Genomic DNA, 25,110 nt, shown 5'->3' on the forward strand with positions numbered 1-25,110 from the left:
TAAAATCTGCCTCATAGGACACAGATAGTTTCATGTTTTTTGCCTGGTCAGAAAGATCTGTCCATATCCCTCTTCCCCAGACCTCTTTGTCACCAATTTTCCAATCATGTTCCTTCCAAGTCCCTGACCATCTAGCCAAACTATCAACTAATCAGTGTACAAGCAAACCTCTAACCATTTCTCCTTCCAAGCAAAATGAACAACCAGGTGCACTGCCCAAAGTTGGCCCACTGGGAGGATTTGCCCTCACCGCTGCCCTTCAGGGGTGTCCCAGAAAGGTGCTGCAGTGTTGCTGGTGTCCACTTTGGGGTGGTACCTGCATATCATGCAGAACCATCTGTAAGCCAGGCCCAAATTTTCTCTTCCTCAGTTAGCTAAGGAAGAAACTTTTTATTGGTCCTTACCAAGACTAATTGAGAAGAAAGCATTTGTCAGATTAATAATTGCATAGCAGGTACCAGGGGATGTGTTGACTTGTTCAAGCAATAATACCACGTCTGGAACAGCAGCTGCAATTGAAGTCACTACCTGGTTAAGTTTATGATAATCCACTATCATCCTCCAAGATCCATCTGTTTTTTATACAGGCCAAACTGAGAGCTGAATGGGGATGTGATGGGAATTACCAGCCCTGTATCCTTCAAGTCCTTGAGGGTGGCACTGATCTCTGCAATCTCTCCAGAAATCTAATATTTCTTTTGATTTACTATTTTGATAGGTTGGTGCAGTTCTAGTGACTTCCCTTTGGTCTTTCCTACCATAATAGCTCTCACTACACAAGTCAGGGATTCAGTGTGGGGATTCTACCAGTCACTGAGTATGTCAGCTCCAATTATACATGCTGGAACTGGGGAAATAACCACAGAATAGATCTGGGGACCCACTGGACCCACTGTGAGATAGACCTGAGCTAAAACTCCATCGATCAACTGATCTCCATAAGCCCCTTCCCTGACTGGTGAAGTTCAGTGATATTTTTGGTCTCCTGGAATTAATGTTCTGAACCAGTGTCTAATAATCCTTGAAATGTCTGTTCATGACCTTTCCCCAGTGCATAGTTACCCTGGTAAAAGGATGTAGGTCTCTTTAGGGAAAGCTGGGAGAAAGATTAACAGTATAAATTTTTGGCACTATAACAGGGTCCTTCTCCAAGGGGACCTGGCCTTTCCCTCATTCATGGGACTCTTGATCTGTAAACTGTCTCAAGTCTGGAAATTGATTAAGGGCCCATGACTGACTTTTTCTGTAATTCAAGTTAGAGTTTTGTTCACTCAACCTAGAACTTTTCTGCTTATACAGATCAAGTAGGAATTTAATAGACTGCCCATCTGTTTTACTTCTAGGTACACCATGATCTATTAGCCGGTGCCATAGGTCTGTGTGACTCAGATTCTTTTAATTGCGGCTTTGAGTCTGCTTTTCATTGTTGTAGGCACGCCCACCTTGTTGTTGGTGATTAAGTACTGCCACTTGGCTTCCGCTGATCCAGGATCTGGTCATCCCCATAGTGTTTAAGGATTCTAGTTCAGTGACAGCAGTTCCCACAGTAATACCTGGGCTGCAGAGAAGAACAACCACAGAGCTCTTCAGGGAAGATGGAGTTAGTCTCATAATTTTATTCCTCATAGTCCTGGTAAAAGGTGTGTCCTCCGGACATTCCTGGGGTGGGTAAGCATGTCATAGATAGTAAATCCATTCTAGCATTCCAGTCTCTCTAAGCCTTTGAATCCTTCTTCTACAGTATACCAGGGTAAATCGGGCAACTCGACCTCAGACATTGTAGGCCATCTTTTAATTCATGTTTCAGCCGGCCGCCCAAAAACCTTGTTAGAACCCTTTTTTACTCCTCAAGCTACAACATTTAATCCATTTAATCTCTCTGCTCAGTGGGTCCATATCAATGAATTCAGCTGATCCAACTTTATATTCTTTCCACTATCCCACACCCTTAATATCTATTCCCTTACATATTCCACTGATTTCTGTCTATATTTAAATTAGAAAACTCGTACAGTTCTTTTGGAGGATAGCGTACTCCTTCATGGGTCACACTTTGTACCTCATCATCCTAGAGCACACTTTCTATCTGATCTACCTCTAAGATATATCTTGCACTGGCCTGTTTCTTTGTCTTCCCACCTCTACCTCAGTGGTCCAGCCCAACATTGGCTCTCTTCAGCTACTGCAGGAGCCTTGTAGCAGGCCTCGTTGGGGCCACCCCTCTACGGTTAGGTCTTTATATGGCAAAATTGTTTTATTTTCCTGACCTTGAAGACTTTTTGTTGGTAGTTTTCTACCTTTACTGTACATCTGAATGACCAGGGAGTTTATGTATAATATCTATGTACATATATCACCCAGGGTGTGAATGTGTGTGTGTGTGTATGTAAATCACCCAGGGGACTTTATATATATAAATAAATGTCTTGGCCATCACCCCCAAGATTCAGAGTCCACCAATGTGAATTGTGCCCATGGCTTTTTGAAAAGCTCCCAGGTGATTGAGATTCACAGTAAGGATTACGATTAGCAGTTCTTAAAATTTTGTGTGCATCATAATTGTCTGAAAGGTTTGTTAAATTCTGATCCAGTAGGTCTGGGTTGGGGCCTAACAGTTTGCATTTTTAAAGAAAAAGTTCCCAGGTGATGCTGATACGCTGGTCCAGGGACCACTTCTGAGGCCTTCCATTCCAGAGGCTCAGTCCCTTTCCCCTGCAGGCTGGCGTGCTGTTATTTTTTCCGTAATTCACGTATACTCATCTCTTATCACCTCAGAGTCTTTGTCTCTCTGGTTCCATTTACCTTAAAAGATTTGAGCTCCCTTGCCCTTAAATAATTGTGGTGGTTCCTTCTTTCTTGAATAGTCTTGCCCTGAGATCGTGGAGTGGCTGACCCATTTTCATGGCTAGATCATTGTCTTCTTTCCGGCCTCAGTTCAAAAAGTCGTCATTTTAGAGAAACCTTACCTGTCCAATGCCTGCGATAGGGCCTCATTAGTTATTCTCTAGTATCTTGTCCTGTGGGTTTCTTTCGTAGGAATTATACTCTAAATGTAATTTTATTTATTTACTTGTTTATCTGTCTCTCTGTCTGCTAAATTTCATGAGCAAAGGACTTTGTTTCCTTGTATATCACCAGCACCTCACTGTTAGAAGGTAACTGTTCAGCAAATATCGCTTAGCTTAGTTGGTAGGTTGATGGCATGGTTGGAAAGGTGGGGTGGATGGATTGGTGGAATCAGAGCAGCAGAGCTGTTCTGCCACCTTCAAACCCAGGCATTCTTTCAACAAAGAATTACTGAGTATCTGAGGGCAAGGCAAACTATGCAAGATTGAATGAATACAGTTCTGGCAGTTAAAAAACCCAGAGCCTAGTGAGAGACAGACGCGCATATCCTTATCATATATACCATAGACTTTACATATCTGGGATTCTTCAAGCAAACTTATGAATCTGGTAGTCACTGCCCTGGCAAGTGTTAATGTGGCTCTTCTCTCACCCTAGAGAGCGAAAGAATCTTCTACCCTTCTCAGCTCATTTATCAGGTTTTCCTTTTGTTCAACCTGGTGTGTAGGCCCTCCTTTGGAGAGGAGATGAATTTGCCCAGACCATCCTGCTCCAGCCTTTATATGTCCCTCTGCCAGGACCACCACTGCTCCTTTGGTACTTCCGGGACCACTGGTGGGGAATGGGGTTTTTGCCCCAGAAGACTTTAAAGTGGGTCACAACAACACATGAATCAAATTAATTGCAAAATTACTTTGACCTAAAGGCAGAAAATTCACTCCATATTAAGATACTTCAGTAAAAGGCCTAATTCACTGTAATAATTAAATGGCCACAAGAGATACTCTACATTTGAATATCATTTGAATATTAATTCTATGTCGTTATTGAATTCCCAGGAAGGCATTAAAATCTAAAGATTAAATTTCACTTTACATTAAAGTCCAAAGGTATTAAAGTCAAATTCTCTTACCTGTATGAGTAAAAGTCAAAGAAATTGAAGTTCAAAATATATCCTCCCTGATTTCTTACCCTGCTCAGACCCAACTCTGAGGGCTCCATGCCTAAAGAGGATCAGCAGTCTTTGAACAGCTGCAGCCCAGGGTGGCTCTTGCTGCAGTGTGTATAGTCCTTCAGAGAATACCCAGCCCCGAATCTCTGATACCCCTCACTTCTTCAAAGTAAAGTTTATCAGGGCATGGGATTATCAGAGACTTGGACCCTACTTCCCTTTGAGCGAGCAACTCCAGTGAGCCAAGACCATTCCTCTCTTCCTCTGGAAGGTTCTGTAGGGCCCAGGCACAGGATCTGCTCTCTTCACAACTCAAACATCCACTACCGCTTTTCTGAACTAGGTCCATTTCCATTTCTCTGTATATATTTTTCTCCTGACCTTCTAATTCTTATTTCCCATTTTATGTATGTGGTCTAGTCCCCTATGATTTCAACTTGTTCTCCTTAAAAAATTAGTCCCTTCCTTCAGCTAAATCAGCCTGATTGTGCTTTCATTCTTCTTCTGTTCTGTTCTGATAGTAAGATTGAAACACTTTTCAAACTCTTCTAGCAGTCCTCTTTAATTTTCTGAGCAGCCTTGATTTCTAGAAACAGTGTTCCAAGCAAAGACCTTTTAAAATTGCAATATTTTATTGAGTTCATTTTTCTACATCAGAGCAAAAAGACATTATCCTTTTGTTTTCCCTGGCCTTTTAAATGGAATCTATCTAAAATTTCTGTTAGGTATGATATTTACTGTAGGTTTCTGACACATTGCCTTCATGGCATTAAAAAATTTCCTAGTTTTCTGAAACTTTTATACATTATCAGTGCTTTTTCTGTGATGACTTAGATAATCATTAGTTCATTAATTTGGTTAATTAGCATTGTAGATTTTCTGATCTCACTGAGCTATTATATTTTTGAGAAAAAAATCCTACTTATGATGTTTTAGGTTTTTTTGCATGTTTAATTTAGCTAATCAAATGCTATTTGTATGATTTTTTTTTCATCTATGAGCACAAGTTAAATAGGCTTGTAATTTTCTTGTACTGGTTTATCTTATCCTGGTTTTAGAACAAAGCCATATTCACCTCATAAAATGAGTTGGGAAGTTTCCCTCTTTTTCTGTTTTTTTTTTTTTTTTTTTTTTTTTTTTTTGAGCAACTTGTATACAAAGTGGATAGATTATCTGTCTCTGAATGTTTGATGATGTTTGGTTCTTTGTTTTTGTTGGCAATATTTTAGTATCTTTAAAAATTACTGTTCTAGTCAAACCTTTTTCTTGTCTTTATTTTGACATTTTCTCTTTTCTCTGAAATATCCATTCCATCTAGGTTTTCAAATTGATTTTCATCAAGTTGTTTATATTATTTGATTTTTATCTTTGCTGTCTATACCTATTTTTCCCTTTTCCTTCTATGCTTTTTAAACAGATGCCTCTCCTTTTTTGTTCATCACTCTCTCTGACATTTCTCTATTTTCTTCATCTGTTCAAAGAACCAGCTTTTGGTTTTGGTTAATCTTCTCTAATATGTTATTTTCTACTTCATTGATTACTTTTTTCCCCTTGGCTTTATTATAATTTCTTCACATATCTTTGGTTTACTCTGTTTCTTGTTTTCTTGCTTTCTCAACTGAGTAGCTTGTTTTTAACTCTTGTTTTCCCACTTTCTAATGGATGTTTTAAAAAGTGATGTATTTCCCTTTAATACTATTTAGCTATATCCTACAGAGTCTAACCTGCAGTGCTGCCATTGTCATTAAGCTCTGGAATTTTGTCATTTGTTTTATGATTTCCTCTTTAACTCAGAGGAGTGTGTGTGTGTGTAAGATAACTGAGTGGTGTTTTTAAAAATTTTATTGAAGTGTATCATTCATACATGAAAATACTTAAAAAATAAGTATATAGTAAAAGTTAACTTTCAAAACAAAGATGTCATACAGAGGCCCCGTATATCACCCCACCACCAACACTACCAACCCACCCTATTATTTTTATTTTTTAATATATTTTTATTACCGAAATTGTGAACTTCCAAAACAGTCATGCACATGTGTAGAATTCCCATACAACACCCCTTCACCAACACACCACACCATGGTGAAACATTTGTTACAGATTATGAGATAATATCATCAGACTATTCCCACCAACCATGGTGCATAGCATACATATGGCACACTTTTTCCGTAACCTCCCATTATCAGCATATAGTACATCTTTGGCATTGATGCAAGAATATTACAGTATTGCCGTTAACCATAGTCCATAGGTCACATCAATTGTATTTTAGGGGAGTGTTTTTTAGTTTCTACACATGACAAATTATTTTAATTTATTCAACTGTCTTTGTCAATTTCTTTATTGTGCTATGGTCAAAGAATATATTTCTATGTTGGATTTTACTAAGGGGATATTGTAGCAGTTTGATATTATTGATGACTTCCAAAATGATTTATTGGGTTATGTTTGTAAACTTTCTTTTCCTCGGGTGTATTAGAGTGTATTGGATTCAAGGTTTTACTTGATTAAATAATGATTAAGGCTTTATTTGGGCCTTATCAGTAGGATGTTGAGTCACAGAGTAACTGCACTACAGAGAAGGGAGGTTGGAGTTTTTGGTATTGGAGCCTAGGAAGTAAACACACAGGAGAAGAACACAGTGGAATAGAGGTGGTGCCTTAGACACAGGAGAGGCCCCGGGAAGAGAGACAGAGCCTGTCACCTGATAGTCTACAGCTGACCTTGTGGAGAGAGGCAAAGCCTAGGGAGCCTCGTAATCTAAAACTGACCTTGTGGAGAAAACAGAGGAGCTGAGCCCAGAGAGAAATGAACCCTGGGAAGAGAGGAACCCAGGAAGCCTGAACCCATGTAGACATCAGCATCCATCTTGCTCCAACATGTGGCAAAAGACTTTGGTGAGGAAAGTAACTTGTGCTCTCTGGCCTGGTAACTGTAAACATCTACTCCAAATAAACACCCTTTATAAAATCCTACCAATTTCTGGTATTTTGCATTACCACCCATTTGGCTGACTAATACAGATGTTATGAACATCTTTGTGCCAAAAAAATTTGGCTAATTAGATGAGATGGATAATTTCTTGAAAGACAGAAAATACCAAACCTGAGATAAGGATAAGTAGAATATGTGCATAGACTATATTTATTTTGGAATTTTTAAAAAAGAATGTTTGATAAAAAACTTTCCCACAACAAAAACTCTAGGGAAGCATGGAAGCATTAAATGTTATCAAACATTTAACAAAGAAAGAACACCAATCTCTGTCTTCTAAAAAATAAGGAAGAGGGAATGCTTCCTATGTAGATTGATTCATGTGCCCCAGTTTAGATTTGTTCTTAACCTTAATCTGGATCCCTGTGGGTGTAAACCCATTGCAAGTAGGATCTTTTAAAGACGGTAATTTTCATTAATGTGTGTCCCAACTGAATGAGGGTGGGCCTTAAACTGGACTACTAGAATCCTTTATAAGAAGAAGAAATAATCCTTTATAAGACAAAGCCACGGGGAGAAGTAGGACGTCAAAAGAACCCAGAAGAGAAAGGGGAGGATATTGCCATATGACATTAGGCAGGGATACAAGTCAAGGAACCCAGGGATTCTGGCAGTCAGCTCCAAAATGTTTGAAACTTTCTGGAGAAAGCATTGCTTTGCTGATGACTTGATTTTGGACTTCTAGCCTCAAAACTGTGAGCCAATAAATCCCCACTGTTTAAACCCACCTGTTCTGTGGTATTTGTCATAGCAGCTCTGGCAAACTAAGACACATTCCGGCTTGTTTTAAGAAGCCATTATTACCAAAACCAGACAAAGACATTACAAGAGAAATGAAAACAAAAGACCAATATCCCCCATGAAGAGAAACACAGAAATCTTCAAAATATTAGCAAACTGATGATTGGGCAGTTTACAGGGGTCCTCTTTCTCCTCCATGCCTGCTGAGGATGATCTGCCATCACAAATAACATGGTAACTCTCTGGACCAGGACGTCAACTGACTACTTCAGTGGAAACTAATGGTCATTGATATCCTTCACCTTAAGAAGATAACAGTACCTAAGGTAGAAATTCAGGAAAAACTAACTAAAATATTCCCCAGATGTCATCTTTCTGTTTGGATTTTGGTGGTGGCAAGACAACTGACTTTAGCATGATATACGATTCCTTGGATTATGCAAAGAAAATGAACCCGAACACAGACTCGCAAGACATGGCCTATAAGAAGAAAAAGACCTCAAGAAAACAGTGAGAAGAATGCAAGGATATAATGAAAAAAGTCAGGGGAACTTCAAAGGCCTATGTTAGTGCCAGTAAAAAGATGGAGTAAAGATTCTGCAGTGACTTGGTGATCATGCAGATTTTTCACCAGAGGATTAAGACAAGTATAAAAACTTAAAAAATATATTATCAAATTGAGTCCTACAATAAAGAAAATGGTAATGTATCATGAACAATAGTGATTTATCTTACCATGCACTTTTGGTTTAACATTAGAAAATCAAATATTTTAATTCACATCTTATGCTAACATTTGTAAAAGGGAAAAACGATATAATTATCTCAATAGATGGAAAACACCTGAAAAAATTAACTCATTCATGATAAAAAAATTTTTTTTCAGCAAACTAGGAGTAAAAAGGAACTTCTTCACCCTGATAAAGGGCATATATAAAAAATCTTGACACCTAATTTCATGCTTTATGATGAAAGACTGACAGCTTTTTCCCTAATTGGGAAAAAGGCAAGAATGTTTGCCCTCAGCATGCCAGTCAACACTGCAGTGAGTGTTCTAGGCAATCTGCAGTGTCAGACAAAAAAAAAAATAAAAGGCATATGACTGAAAAGAGAGAGAATTGCCTTGATTCATAAATGATATGATCATTTATGTGTGTTGAGGACTTTACAAGAAAGGTATTAGAAATAGGATAAGTGCATTGTAAATGGTCACAGGATTTAAGTTCCACATACAAAAATTAATTCTGTTATCTAAGACTAGCAGTGAGTAATTAGAAAACAAAATTTTAAAAAATACCATTTAGAATTGCTACGTAAAACTTCGAATATTTAGGGATTAAATTTAAACAAAATCTTTGCAAGATCTGTACTCTGAGGACTATAAAACATTGCTGAGAGGAGTTAAAGAAGACCTAAATAGAAAGCTCTACCATATTAATTTATTGGACAGCTTAATGTTGTTAGATATCAATTCTGTGGCATCAATGCTATCCCAGTCAAAATCCCAGGAGGCTTTTTTGTGAAAATTGATAAGCTGGTTTTAAAATGTACATGGCAATGTGAAAGACTTAGAATAGCCAAAGCAATTTTGGGGGGGGAAAAAGCATCAAGACTGAAGAACTTTTCTCATTAAGGTATTGCAGTATTAGTTTAATTAAAGATGTATATATCATTGGAGCACAATAGAGAGTCCAGAAATAGATTGAATGGGGAAAGGATAGTCTTTTCAGCAAATGGTACTAGAACAACTGTATATCCATATGAGGAAAAAATAGGAGCCCTTTTCCTTATCTTACACCAAAGTAAAAAGTTGATTTAAAATAGATGTGTAAAAGAAACACAGAAATTTTAGAAGGAAACATCAGGGAAATTTTGAGTAGGCTGTTATTTCGAAGGACACACAAAAAGCACTAACCATGAAAGAAAATAACTGATAAATTGTTCCTTACCTAAAATTTAAAATTATACTCTTTGAAGCACACTGTGGAGAAAATGAAAAGGCGGGCAAAGACTTGGAAAAAGCATGTGCAATACATCTATCTGGCACAGGACTCACTCATACCTAAATTATGTAAAGAACTCTTAATAAATAATAAAAATGGACAGTTAATTAACAATTAATAAAACGGGAAAAATATTTAAACACTTTCCAAAAGAATATGTTGGAATGGCCCATAAGCACCTGAAAAGCTGCTCTACATCATCGTTGGGAAATGCAAAGTAAGGCCACAATGAACTGCCACCTAAAGAGTCTTGGTGTAAAAGTCTGGAGTGACTCAAATACATTGTTGTAGGGATGTAAAGTGGGGCATTCAGTTTGGGAGTTCTTATAAATCTAAACATACACCTAACATGACCTATTGATTTCCTCTTAGGTACCTATTCAAGAAAAATGAAAGAATGTGTGCATAAAAAGACACAAATGTGAATATTCCTGGTACTTCTATACAAAACAAATAAAAGTGGAAACAACCCAAATGTCAGTCAGATGGGAATGGGTAAACAAATTGTGGTCACTCATATAACATTCATAATCAGAAATAAAAAGAAGCAAACTACCAATACAACAACACGTATGAATCTTAAATATTATGCTGAGCAACAGAAGCCAGGCACAAAGACTTTATATAATTTATAATTTCTGTTATATTATAGAACAGACAGAATATATCCCTTGTGACAGAAGGCAGATCCCTGGTTTTTTAGGGTTGAGATGCGGACATTGATGGCAAAGGATCACAAGGAACTTTTGGGGTGATGGAAATGGTCTACATCTTGATTTGGTTTTAGTTACACAGGTGCAATTGCAGTTTAGTGTATGTAGGTTACATTTCAAATAATATTTTAGAAGTAAAAGCACCAGTTGCTGGGTTTGGGGTGGGGTAAGGGGGGTGGGGAGTGAGAAGAGTGGCATGTTTGGTGTTAGAAACTTCTTCACAGATTGCAGCAGGTCTCTCTGGCTTTGCATCATTTAGCTGCATGTTAGAATGCCCGGCAGAATGTGTCTAAACCACTGATGGTGATGCACTTGTTCGGGGACTGGGACCAAGGCATTGGTACCTTACAAAACCTCCCCAGGTGTTCTAATGATAGCCACGGTGAAGAACCACTGGCCTGGACCTCTACGCCCAGTTGTATCTCTATAAAAAGGTTTCTTCTCTCAGGTGACTCGCACAGTGCAAGCTACCTGCTTTCTTGTAGCTTCTTGGATAACTGTTATTGTCCCTTGGCATTGGGAATGGAAGCAGGACATTTGGTCAAGAAACGCCCAGTGTTAAGCTGTACTATACAAAGATAAATTATAACACAGTTTTGTGAGAATTAGAATATATCTTGTTTATAAGGCAAACACCGGCAGAAGTGTATATATAGAACTTAGTTACCCAAAGATCCACCCTGCTCATGAGACAGTCAGAAAAAGCATGGCATGTGCATACATGGAGTTACCGATATCTAGCGAGTTTCTTGTGATTATGGAAGTAAATATATATACAGTTTGGCTTAAGAACAGCTTGTGGTTAGTGAAAGAATACTCTGTCCAACTCTTCTCAAGTGTGGGTGGTAAAGGAAGCCTTTAGAATTTTAGAACCAAGCAAAAATAAAATGACCAATGCCTGTCATAGCTTGGGTCCTCACTATGTGTTGGTACTCGTACTGAATGCTTTCCCTTGTAACCCTCACTCTAGCCCTGAGACGTGGGTATGTTATCCTCTTTACAGATACGGAGATCTAGACTTAATGAAGTTCCCAAACTTACGTACAGTCACACAAGTAGAAGGCTGAGTTGAAATTCAAACGTGTATCTCTTTGATCCCAGAGCATCCCTGCTCCCTATGAATGAGAGGGATGGGGATTGAATCCCATCAGCGGACTTGTGCTTCTCCCTCCTATACAGGGTGGCACAGCCTCTTCCAAGCTCCATGCCTTCTTCTAGTTGGCCGTTGGCATTCCTGAGGCTGTCCTAGTGTCATTGCTAAATAGAAACCTTGGGTGAGCATGGCTGTGCTGGGCAGGTCATGTACTTGCTTCACAGTGAGGACTCTGTTAACCTTTATCTTTTTTTTTTTTTTTAAGATTTATTTATTTATTTAATTTCCCCCCCTCCCCTGGTTGTCTGTTCTTGGTGTCTATTTGCTGCGTCTTGTTTCTTTGTCCGCTTCTGTTGTCGTCAGCGGCACAGTCAGCGGCACGGGAAGTGTGGGCGGCGCCATTCCTGGGCAGGCTGCATTTTCTTTTCACGCTGGGCGGCTCTCCTCACGGGCGCACTCCTTGCGCGTGGGGGTCCCCCACGCGGGGGACACCCTTGCGTGGCTCGGCGCTCCTTGCGCGCATCAGCACTGCGCTTGGCCAGCTCCACACGGGTCAAGGAGGCCCAGGGTTTGAACCGCGGACCTCCCATATGGTAGACGGACGCCCTAACCACTGGGCCAAAGTCCGTTTCCCTGTTAACCTTTATCTTAAGGAGGTCTGTTATGAACTCGTTTTTACCAGATGTCAGTTAAGACTGGATTCAGCACATACTCACATACGAACTCCATCACGCGTTGGTGGTGTCCTCTGCTCTCTTCAGGTTTGTCTTCCCCACTCAGCCGCACAGTGGTCAGCCTAATCCAGGCTCTGTTTTCGCTCAGCTGCTGTGTTTTCCCACCAGAGCTTAGACACGTGATTGGAGTTGGGCCTGTACATCTTGCAGAGGTTATTTTCTGAGATTGTTGGCTAAGGTAGGAGACAGCATTTAGCAAATCAATTAATTTTCCTTCTCTTTGAGCTTTATTTCCAGAGACTAAATGTTAGCGTGTTTAAGCCAGGCTTATTGTCTTGTTGAGATGTGTTACCATGTGAAAGCGTTGACTGAGCTTGGCTCCTTAGTAGAACTATAGCTTGTGACTCATTTATTAACAGGTCTAGAATCAGTTCCCAACATGTTAAGTCCAGAAGCAAGCAACTTCCTTGTTTTATGAAGTGTGAACAGAAGAAAACTTGTTAATTTCATATTTGTTCTCCCCTGCCCCAGACAAAAGCTCAAAACATGTAGCAACAGCAGTAAACTTCAGTTTTGTAATATCACAAATGTAGTATGTCAGTCAGAAGGTGTTGAATTGATAAATACTTTTTCTAATGATATTAACCTGTGTTTGTTCATAAGTATATAGTTGAGTATTTTCCATAATGCCACCTTCTTCCTTGTCTGTAGTAGGTCATTTGTGTTATAAATGTTTAATTAATTTCTATAAAAAGTTCTCTTGAATCATTTCACAGTGCAGCTCTATGAGTTTATCCACGAAAGCCTACCCTCAGTTCAGCTGCAACTTCATTATAACCATGATTTTCAAGATTTCTTTTAATTCATTCTTTTTTTTTTTTTTAAATTTCAGTGATGTTTTATTGTATTTCATGTATTATAGCCTATTAGAGCCAAAGAGGACCTTAATGATCACTTCATCCATTTTACAAAGAAGCAGATTCAAATTGTTGAAAGGTAAGAAGTTAACACCTTTAGAAATACAATTCTCTGATGAGATCAAAGCAGCAAAAACTAAAACAAAAACAAGAGTATTTATGAATCCCTTCTGAGATGTTAAAGACATGGACAGCTATTTAAAGTGTAAAGTCAGCCGAAACGAAACTCGTCTCTCTCTATGCCAGCCTCCAAGATGACAACTTAGATGCTTACAGGGCCCTGGTCATTTCAAGGCTGGTTGTTCTTACTCTGTTTTTTCCAGACGGCCTTCTCCCTGCCAAATTTCAATCTAAAGAAGTAAATAATATCTTTACTTCTTGGCAGGAGTTAAATTGCAGGGTATAGTCTGTATACCAGTTCAATCCCTCTACCTTGCCACTGTATACATCTCTCTCAAAGGCAGCATCAGGTTGGTGCTATCAGCAAGCCCACTCAAATAACTAAGGAAAGACCCACTATGTAGGCTAGGTATATGAGTCAAATAGTTTGCCAGAGCTGCTGTTATAAATACCACTAACTGCTTGGCTTAAACAACAGGAACTTTTTCTCTTGAGGTTTTGGGGGCTGAAAGTCCAACATCGAGGTGTCAGCACACCATGCTTTTCCTGAAGTCTGTAGCATTCTGGTGGTGGTTTTGCTGGCAATCCATAACTCAGTTTCTGCCTTCATCAGATAGCCATTTGTCTCTTCCTCCTCATTCCTATTACTGTGTCCAAATTTCCCCCAAATATAAGGACTCAAGTCATATTGGATTATGTCCACCCTGACTCAGGCGGTCTTATCTTATCAGTGTCTTCAAAGATCCTGTTTACAAACAGGTTCACATCCATAGGAGTGGAGGTTAGGACTTGAACATGTCTTTATGGGGGGACATGTATCAATCCATAAAGGCATATCACTGTCCCAAATGGCAGTGACAACTCTCTGTGAGCATACTATACCATAACAGAGAGGCCAGTTCAATCCCCTGAAGTCATCTCTGCACTCTCAGTTAATCGCAAAATGCCACCACAAAAGGTGATAGACCTTGTGGTCTTGACAGTCCATGTGCTTTGGCAGGTGTACAAGCAGAAGCCCTCAAGGCCAGAGACCGAATTAATTCATTCTTATTGCCTGTCTCAATTTCATTATTTAGAGTGTGATTTTCATTTCCTTCAAAGAAAATCTTACCCATTTAACACCTCTCAGAATTCTACTTTTGTTTTCAGGAAGTGAGATTTTTTTCTTGCATGGAACAATAAATCCCAAATACTTGAATTTCTCACCTCCCAAACGCACTGTTTTGTTTTGTTTTTTTTATATAAATTTATAGTTTTGTGTACCTCAGGGTAAAATTGTAAACTCAGGTATGTGGGAGTTACCTGCAGTTTCTTCATGCTCTTGCACAGTTCTTGCTCTAGCCAGCTGAGCTTGACATGAGTATTGCCAGCAGGGCCGTCACTCGCTGCTCTTTGTTGGATGTCCATGGTGCTAGCCATTTCTGGGAATGTGCTCTAGACTCACGGTTTCCTTCTGAGATAGGCCCTGCTGCGCCCACTTCCCAGACAAGCACACTCGACTTCTAAGGGGAGGAGCCAGGCTTTGGCCCTGCAGTCTGAGTCCACATGGCCTGCTCTTCATCTGTGTGCTCTGCTGCACCCCAGTTGCTCGAACACGCCATGTCCCTTCCCACTCCCAGCTTTTACACATGCTTTTTCTCCTACCTGAAAACCTCTCCACAGCCCCCATTCTTGGTCTATTTAATTCCTGTTCATTCTTTCATCTCAGGCTGAAAGTGACTTCTTCAGAGACCCTTTCCCTGAGATCCCATGCCATATGTCCTCCCAGCTGAACATCCTGTGAGCGCAAAAACCAGGCTCAGTCTAGCATGGAAATGCTCTGTGGATACGTTTGCAGAGGCGGGGAGGGTCAGCTGGTTTTGCTTCTCTCAGCCAGTCACCAGAACCTTGCTCCCCTTTTCTGACTCTTTTGTCCTCATCACATCAGTATTGGCAGGGAGGCAGGTGCATTTACCAGAAGCTCCTCTCTCCTACTGAGAGACTTTATTGTTCACATCCCCCTCATGCTGGCAGCCTCGTGGCAGGCTCCTGTAGCCGGGATGTCTACACAGGAAGCTTTGCACGCAGTCTCAGTGTGACCCCTACGCTTCCCTAGCCCTGAGCCTCTCCAGACCAGCCCTTTCTCCTCCACTAGGGCAATGCTTTTCAAATGACCTGTGCTGAAGAATCTGATTTTGTTTTTTTTTCCAACCCCAATCCATCCTGGACCAACATTTTTGTAAAATATAATACAAATGAATTAATTAAAAAATGAAATTTTTGAAAACTGTGTAGAAAATATGTCTACTTTTTATAGAGGTTCAACAGACATACATGCCTACACCAAATAGCTAGAAGTGTTTCTCAGCTCTTCCACGCAGGTCTGTTCTTGAAGCCTGAGGGTGGTCTCCACACATTTTGCCTGGCACTCATTGGGCATGTGGCCACAGGCAGGGCACTTCACTTTCTGAGCCTCACTTTTTTTTATCTGTTCAGTGGAACCAGCAATACCCTGGCATTGTCAGAGTGCAGTGCAATCGTTGAAGTGTCTGCCAGTGCCTCGTACATCCTAGCTGTCTGTTAAATAGAAGCTCATTTCCCACCCTACCTCCAGTGCCTAGAAACCACTGTGGAAATGAAATGGTCATCAACTGACTGATTCTTCATCTCTGTCTTTGCAAAATATGAGCCATTAGGCACAGTGACTCTCAACCAGAGCTGAGCATCCAAATCAACTTGATAGTTGGTTTCTTGTACGGGGAAGTGGTATTTACAACAATCTGCTTCTAAGATATTCATTGCTACCAGGTAATCTTTGCTTGTAGGCCTTTTCAGTAAACAGATTTAGGAAGCAAATTTTTTTTTTTTTTTTTAGAAAGAGAAAAAAGAAATCCTGAGTTTATACTAGTATTTCTCACTGAAGTGTAAAATTAACTTCTTTGATACTTCATTTTTAATGCTGAAAATCTTGGTTCCCTATGAAATTACCCATTTTCTCTAAACTAAATATATAAATAATGGTTCAAAATAATATTACCAATATTGCTACTAAATGCTAAGAGGACTGAGTGCAGTTTAAGGTTTCTATGTAGTTTCAGTTTTTATGACTCTTTAATTTTTAAGCACTACATAAAATGTATACAGAATCCCAAAGTCAAAATTGTAAAACTAGGTACCATCATAGAGCTTCTGTACCCGTTTCTTCTACCCCCTTTTCTTCTCCCTGTTGGTAATGATTATCAATCTTTAACCTTTCACTGTTTTCTTTTTAAGAAAATATGTGTATTTCTTCTATATTACACAAAAAGCATTCTCATATAAGCCAGTTCTTCACTTTGTGTTTTTCACCTACAATTCAATATGGCAATCCATCCCTCCAGAGCAGTGTATTAGTGATCTTCCCCATTCACTTTCACAGCTCTATAGAAGTCCACTGTACTTGTGTCATAGTGTATTCAACCAGCACCGTAGTGTTGGGATTTGAGTTGTTTTCAGGATCTTTTGTTATTATAAATTGTGCTGCAAACATCATTAGTTGTTAGACATAGGCAAATCAAAACTACAATGAGATACCACTTCATACCCACTAAATGACTTAAATAAACATGCAAGAAGTAACAAGTATTGGAAAGCATATGTGGCTCAAGTGATAGGGCTTCCACCTACCATATGGGAGGACTCGGGTCCGATCCCTGGGGCCTCCTGTTGAAAAAGAGGAAGAGGAAGCATGCCTGCACAGTGAGCCAATTCCCGCGTGGCGAGCCAGTGCCCACACAAGTGAGTCATGCAGCAAGATGATGACGCAGCAAAAGAGAGATGAAGGGGAGAGTCAAGGTGAAGCACAGCAGAGACCAGGAACTGAGGTGGCACAGCTGACAGGGAATCTCTCTCCACATCAGAGGTCCCAGGATCAAATCCTGGTGAATCCTAGAGAAGAAAAAATAAGAAAAGAAGACAAAAAGAGAAATAGATACAGAAGATCACACAGCAAATGGACACAGACAGCAAAAACAGCAGGGCAGGGAGAGGGGGAGGTTGGGGGGGATGTAGGGGAGGGGGAAATAAATCTTTGGGGGAAAAAAAACGTGTTGAAGAAGACGTGGAGAAATTACAAACTTCATGTTAGCTTACAGCCTTCACGTGGTTTTAGTAGGATTGTAAATTGTAACAACCACTTTGCAAAACAGCCAGAAAGTAGAAGCAACCCAAATGGCCATCAGCTGATGAATGGGTAAAGAAAATATATCTCACAAGGGAATATTACTAAGCTATAAAAAGGAATCAAGTGCTGCTGATGCATATTGAACATGGTGAACCTCAAGAACATTATGCTATGTGAAAGCCAGACACAAAAGGTCATATATTTTAATGATTCATTTGTATGAAATGGCCAAAATGGGTAAATTCATAGTGATAAAGAGTAGATTAGTGATTCCCAAGGGCTGGGGAGAGGGAAGAATAGAGAATGACTACTAATAGGTACAAAGTTTCTTTCGAGGATTATGAAATTGTTCTAAAATTTGATGATGGTGATGGCTCACACAAATGCTTGACTATACTAAACACCACTGATTGTATATTTTTAAAGGATGGGTTTTATGGTATGAATTATATCTCAGTAAAACTTATAAAAATAAATTGTGCTACAATGGATATAGCCTTGTATAAACATAATTTCATTTGGAGGTGTACTTTTGGTCTAGATTCCTAGAAATGCCATTACTGGGTCAAACAGTAAATGCTCTTGTGATTTTGCTACATACTGCCAAATTTGCTTGCATGGGAGTTGTACCCTTTAGCATTCACTTGAGCAGTGTGTATGAGAACCTGTTTCTCTGTAGTATCGCCAGCAATGTATGTTATCACACTTGGTTTTTTAGCCTGTTGGTAAGAAGTGATATTTCAGTATAATTGTAAATTGCCTTTCTCTTACTGTGAGCAAGGTTGAACAAATACTGATGTCTTTATTGTCCATCTGCATTTCATATTCTGTGCCATTTGTCTTTTGTCCCCTTATTCTGCCGTGTTAGTCCTTTTCTTCTCAATGTTTAGAAGTCCTTTATATGTTAAAATATTAACCTATCACCTGCTATATCTTACAAATAATTTTCCCAGCTTTCATTTGCATTTTTTTTCATTTGTAAATTTTAAAACCTTTTCCCTTATTGCCCCTGGATTTTGGCTCAGTTCATAGTTCACCTGTGTTGTCTATTTCTGATATGGTTCCATTCTTTAAATTTAGATCTCAGATCTGTTCAGAATTTATTCCGGTGAACAATGTGAGAAATGGATTCACTTTTATCCTTTTTTTATATGGTTGACTAGCTGCCCCAATATTCCCAACATTTGTGAGGAAGGGTGAAAAATAAAGTGTCACTTTTCATCTAAATGTCTGTTTTTAAATATTTCTGGGTTCATATAGGTGTTTCAGGTCATAAACAACAGTATAACAACAAGTAAGGAAATAAAAAGAGAGAAGCAGATCCTGTTAGCTCTGAGCCTAACCCAACTGTTTTAAAGTCAGCTGTGACTTTTTCATCTTCTTTCTCACCAGGTGAATGAGCTGGATGGCATTCCACTGATCCTGGACAGCTGCAGCCTTGATGACAGGAACCCCTGTATCCTTGCATCTGCGCCACTGAGCACTGATTCCCAGACAGCGGTCTTATTTCATGAGTCCCTTTCCTGGCCGCTTTTCAATGTAGTTGCCTGATATGCTGATTTGCTGGTTTACTTGTTTCTAAGAACTAAACCATTTACTTGAAGGTGTGGTGCTGTAATACCGCTCCTGTAACCTGGGCAGTGTAGTGAGCTAAATCTTTCAAGGTGACTAGGACATTTCAAACCAGCATGCTACAGAAAAGAGCCCTTGAACCCTGGGTCATGCCCTCATGCTGTTTGTCACCAGTGTCACCTTTCCACACTGCGTATATATGCAGCCCCTGGAGTAAACGTGATGAATTTTACACTCTTTTGCTGTAGAGATTCTGAGTATCCGTCCTTTGAAGACCTATTATTGAGAAGGTCTGGCAGCAGAGAAACACGAGGGCACTCTTCATCCCCAGCAATAGGGAGAAACATTTTCTGTGGTGCTGGATTCTTGTCTTTGCAAGATTCCGTGTTGTAACCTGCTGTTGTTGAAACTGGGAACTATTGTAAGGCCTTTGGGAGTGTGACCTTGTGGGGGACAGGGACAGAGCCCAGCCCAGGACTTGGAGGAGTGAGGAGGAGGGGTGCCTGGAAACTTAAATTCCCCTTACTGTGGTTCTTGTCAAGAAGAAAAAAGGAGCCAATGAAAACTGTTTCAAAGTAAGTAGACTATGAAATGCTTATTATTTTTGCTGAAGACATTGCCATTTGTCTGATTAGCAATAGAAAAAATCTTTTATTTTAAAGAGCACAGTAGCTTATAAGATCAGTCAGGGAAAGACAAATAAACCAGCCTCAGAAGACTTTTATTCAAGGGGAAACAAGTTGGTACACTGCATGGCATTATAATCAGTGCTACAGGCTCTGCTGGTCACAGAGATTGTGAAATTTGTAGCTAAAAAACAAAAAACAAAAAAAACAGAAAGGATAAAGAAAAGAAGAAGGCCAGTCACAGGCTGGCAGTAAAAGAAGGTTCAGATACAATTCCAGATGTTGCATTTCCCAATCAAAAAGAGATTTATTATGAAAAAAGAAATTTACCCACAGTTTTACTTTTATCTTCCCAGTTTTCCTGACTAGCCTTTGGCTTTTAGCAAAGACCAAAAAACGAAGAGGCTGTTATACCCAAGCAGAGGGTACATCTACAGATAAACTGTATGTAGTTCATGCTCACAGACTCTTCTCCTTTGGTATCCTCCTTGCTAGATGAGCATTCCCTCATCCACTTCTTCATTCATGAAGCATTCATTCAGTCTTTCCTTTGTGTTTACACCGTGAGATAGGTATTGTTGTTACCACCTCCATTTTATAGAGGAGGAAGTAACTAATCCTAAGGGTCAGAACCAGTATTTAAACTTGAACACTGCCTTCTGACAATTCACCAAGAGGACACCAAGCACGTGCAGAGAAACCACATCAGCGTAGTCTTCAAGGATAGAAATTATTCAGAATTATTCATTTTTAAAAGTTCTGTAGATAAATTATACAGATAATTTATTTTTATAATGATAATAAAGTGAAGCATCACAAGTTCGCAGAATCTCATGTGAATCAAGATAACATATTACAAGAATGATTGAGAGTTAGGTGTATTCAGTAACTCTTTGGAATTGTATTAAATGCTACCAAGTTGTAAAAGGTGTATAAAATATGTATAGGAGGCTATGAGGTGCTTACTGAAATATCAGAGCAAAGGGAACATGATGGTTGAATGGTCAGCAAAGATGAAACATTGTAGCTTAGAGATAGAATTTTTAAATGTGAGCCATGTGGGCATATGAAATATGAGCTTCATCAGAGCCAAAGAAAATAGGGATGGGCTAAGAGGTTACAAAACTCACACTCTGTTTCCCATTGATGCTCCTTCCATGCTAGCTTCCTCTGCTCCTGCTCAAAGCCAAGTTTTCCAAATAATTATCTAATTATCCTGACTTGGCCTACTCTCCTCCAATTCACTCTTTTTTCTTTTTTTTTTTCTTCAGGTTTTTAATTTACTTAGCATATTAGTCAGGGTTCTCTGGGGAAACAGAATCAACAGGAGCTATCTGTCAATAGTATGCGATTTTATAAGAGTCTCTCACATGATGGTGGGGATGCACAAGTCCGAGTTCCGCAGGCAGGCTGCAAACCAGGGCTCTGATGAAAGTCCAGTAAAGGTGGTTGATGAGTTTCCAGGAGTCGATAGGGGTCCAAAGATGAGCTGGGAAGTTCTCTCTGCTGAAATCACTTCCCCTTTTAAGCCATTCAATTGATTGGATAAAGCATGATTCATTGCTGAAGGCAAGCTCCCTGATTGATGTAGATGTAATCAGCCATCTATGCAGTAAACTCACTGGTGACCAAAGTCCATAAATGTCCTTGCATTACAATTAGCCCAGTGCCTTTACCAAACAACTGGGCACAATTACATGGCTGAGTTGACGCATTAACCTAACCACCGCACTTAGATTTGTGATAAAATATACCTAACTAAATCATTTAACCTTTTGTGTGTGTGTGTGTGTGTGTGTGTGTGTGTGTGTGTGTCCGTCCCCAGGGGCTGGGGATTGAACCCAGACCTCCTATGTGGGAAGCCAGAGCCCAACCATTTTTAAGTAAACAGTTCTGTGACATTAAATGTATTGACAGTATTGTGTAACTTTCATCACTGTCTATTTCCAGATTATTTTCACCATCCAAACAGAAAGTCAGACCCATTAAGCATTTATACCTCATTCCCCTTCCCACCACCCTTGGTAACCGCTACTTTGCATTCTGTCTCTCTGAATTTGCTTTTTCTAAGTATTTCATATAAAAGAAATCTTAAAATATTTGTCCCTTTTTGGCTGTCTTATTTCACTAAACATGGGGTCTTCTAGGTTCATCCATGTTGTAGCATGTATCAGCATTTCTTTTCTTTTTATGGCTGAAAAATATTCATTAGTATTAATAGGCCACATTTTGTTTATCTGTTCATCTGTTGATGGACACTTTGGTTGCTGCCACCTTTTGGCTATTGTAAATAATGCTACAGTGCACATTCTTGTACAAATACCTGTTTGAGACCCTGCTTTCAGTTCTTTTGGGATATACCTAGGAGTGGAATTGCTGGGTCATATGGCAATTCTGTATTTAATTTCTGAGGACCCACCAAAATATGCTTCACATCAGCTGCACCATTTTACATTCCCACCAACATTGTACATGGGTTTGTATTTCTCCACATCCTTCCCAGCACTTGTTATTTTTTTTGGAAATTTTTAAATAAAACATCCTAGTGCGTATGAACTTGATCTCAATGTATAATAGTTTTAATTTGCATTTTCTAATGGCTACTGATGTTAAGTATCTTTTCATAAGGTTACTGGCCTTTTGTTTATCTTTTTCCTGAGAAATGTTTATTCAAATCATTGGCTTGTGTTTTAATTAGGTTGTCTTACTGTTGAGTTGTAGCAATTATTTATGTAGTCTGAATATTAATCTTTTATCAGCTATATGGCTGCCAAATATTTCTCCCATTTTATAGGTGGTTCTTTCACTTTCTTGAAAATGTCCTTTGATACACAAAAGTTTTCAATTTTGGTGTGAATTCCATTTTATTTATTCTTTTGTTGCTTGTGCTTTGGATATACAATCTAAAAACCTATAACCTAATACAAGGTCTTGAAGATATTTCCCTATATTTTCTTATAAGATTAGTATTAGCTCCTTTATTTAGATAGTTGGCACATTATGAATTGATTTTTGTATATGGTAAGCTGTGTAGGCATCCAAATTCATTCTTTTACATGTGGATTTCCAGTTGTCCCAACACTATTTGTTGAAGAAATTTTTCTTTCCCCATTGAATGGATTTGATGTTGTAGTTGAAAATCAGCTGACCATAGATATGTGAGTTTATTTCTGGATTCTCAATACTATTCCTTTGGTCTGTATGCCTGTCCTTACGCCAGTACCATACTGTAGCTTTGTGCTTAGTTTTTTGTGTTTTTTTTTTAATTAAATGAGGCTGGTAGTGGAACATCTTTTTATGTAATACATACATATATAATTACCATTATATGTTAATTATTATTTCTCATTATTTAAAAAATTGTACATAACGGTGAATATAATCAAGGGTAACATCCATGGTTTATTTTAAAATTAGAACCAATAGTTAGGAGTCTTGCTCTCTTCATTTCATTTTGAAGTGTCTTGTGTAGTAATATTCTGTATTTGGAATGACAGCTTTTACAGAGTTCAAGAAATTTAAAAGATATATCTGAACACCAACTTCATCACCTTAGTGTGCCTGCATGGGTGAAATAAATACATAGGAGGTGGTGGGAGATGAGGGTGATTTTCCACGGTTACTGGTTTTTTACATGATCTTGATTGATGTCTTCATACATGTGCCTAACTGTTAAAGGCTGCTGTTGCTCGTCATAGCCAGACAATCATAGTCATGGAGTTTGATAATATTTATCATCTGTGACGTAAATGTCATAAGTTCCTAGTTTGCAAAATAACATCTTAACCTCTAGCGTCAGTTTCTGCTTTACAAACATCTGCTTTTTTCCTTGTATCTAGGGTAGGCTCAGCTGTTTCCAACAATCCACTCTTCATATTCTTCCATATCTGCAGCTTCTCCTTCCTCTTCCTCTTCCTCTTCTTCCTCCTCCTCACAAAATACTGAACAGTCTTGGAGTTTTACACTGTCCTTTCTTTCCAGTGTAATCACCTTAATTGCATCTGTTATTCCTGATGCTTGTGTTGTGATGGGTATTTACCCATCTCCTATCACCATCATCTTCTTCAATGATAACTTCTGAGTCATTGAATAGTCTATCTGTTTGCACCTCTTGTAGCATGGGGCATTTTTGGTTACCAAAAATTGTTTGCCTGCTGGTAAGCAATTCACTTTCAATTCTTCCCCTGTAGCCTGTTGCCATGTTGGACAGTGGGAGACTAAGTGATTTCCAGCTGTCACAAACTGTTCTGGGGTGATAACATCGGTTTCCTTAAACTTTGATTCTTTGAGGACTGGGGTAAGGTACTCAGCCACTTCCAGTGCCTTTCCCTTCACTGTGTTAATCACATTCTACATCCTAGCGCTGGAGCAGAGACTGACCAAGGCAGCAGAGAAAAGGACTGGGAAGTCAGAAAATGTCCCCATCATTGGCATGTCTCATCGGCATCAGTCACTGGCACCTGAGGGGACTGACATGATGGAATGGACAGGATGGGGAAGGGGGTGGCTGGTATCATATGCACACCAGGGCAGAGTGCATACAGACTGGGCCCAGCTGTACAAAGCTGTACAAAGTTTTAAAACAGAAAGTTTGCATCCTCCAATTTTGTTGTTCTTTTTCAAAATGACTTTGGCTATTCTGGGGCCTTGCAATTCCATATGAATTTGAGGAACAGCTTTTCCATTTCTGCAAAAGCAGCTGCTGGAAGTTTGATAGGGATTACATTGAGTTTGTAGATGCTTTTGGCAGTATTGACATCTGAAAAATATTAAGTCTTCCAATCCATGAACATGGGATGTCTTTCCATTTATTTTGTTCTTTAATTTCTTTCAGTAATGTTTTATAGTTTTCAGTGTACAGGTTTTTCACCTCTTTGGTTAAATTTATTTCTAGATATTTTATTCTTTCAGATGCAATTGTAAATGAATTGTTTTCTTAATTTCCTTTTCAGATTGTTCATTACTCAGGTATAGAAATGCACCTGACTTCTCTGTGTTCATCTTGCACCCAGCAACTTTGCTGAATTCATATATTAGTTTTTGTAGCTTTCTTGTAGGGATTTTTTATATGTAGGAAAAAAGTCTATTTATTCTGCAAATAGGTATAGATTTACTTATTCCTTTCCTTTGGGTGCCTTTTCTTTTCCTTGCCTGGTTGATCTGGCTAGATCTTTTATAGTATTGAATAAAAATGGTAAGAGCAGACATCCTTTCTTGTCCCTAGCCTTCAGGAGAAAGCTTCAGTCTTTCACCTCTGAGTATATTTGTCGTGTACTTTTTTCATAAATGTGCTTTATCATGTTGAGAAAGTTTCCTTCCATTCCTGGTTTTCTGAACATTTTTGTCATGAAAGGGTATTGGAATTTGTAAAATGTCTCTCTTGCATCATTGAGAGAAACAGGTTTTGTTTTTCCTTCATTCTGTTATTGTAGTATGTACATTGATTGGTTTTCTTATGTTGAGCCATCCTTCCATTTCTGGAATAAATCCCA

At 39.1% G+C, this 25,110-nt stretch overlaps 1 protein-coding gene and 1 pseudogene across 1 annotated transcript in view; one reads left to right on the plus strand and one right to left on the minus strand.

Annotated features, from left to right (window-relative positions):
* ATXN10 (ataxin 10) overlaps positions 1-25,110 on the plus strand; it is a 262,209-nt gene that overhangs the window by 204,602 nt on the left and 32,497 nt on the right. Inside the window, exon 10 of the mRNA XM_058308930.2 lies at positions 18,813-18,876. Coding sequence (XP_058164913.1) covers positions 18,813-18,876 — 64 coding nt within the window. The remainder of the gene's footprint in view (positions 1-18,812; positions 18,877-25,110) is intronic.
* On the minus strand, positions 23,063-23,974 carry LOC139440212 (ubiquitin-like-conjugating enzyme ATG3 pseudogene; annotated as a pseudogene).

The sequence above is a fragment of the Dasypus novemcinctus genome, chromosome 12 (assembly GCF_030445035.2).
Source record: "Dasypus novemcinctus isolate mDasNov1 chromosome 12, mDasNov1.1.hap2, whole genome shotgun sequence".
Taxonomy (NCBI): domain Eukaryota; kingdom Metazoa; phylum Chordata; class Mammalia; order Cingulata; family Dasypodidae; genus Dasypus; species Dasypus novemcinctus.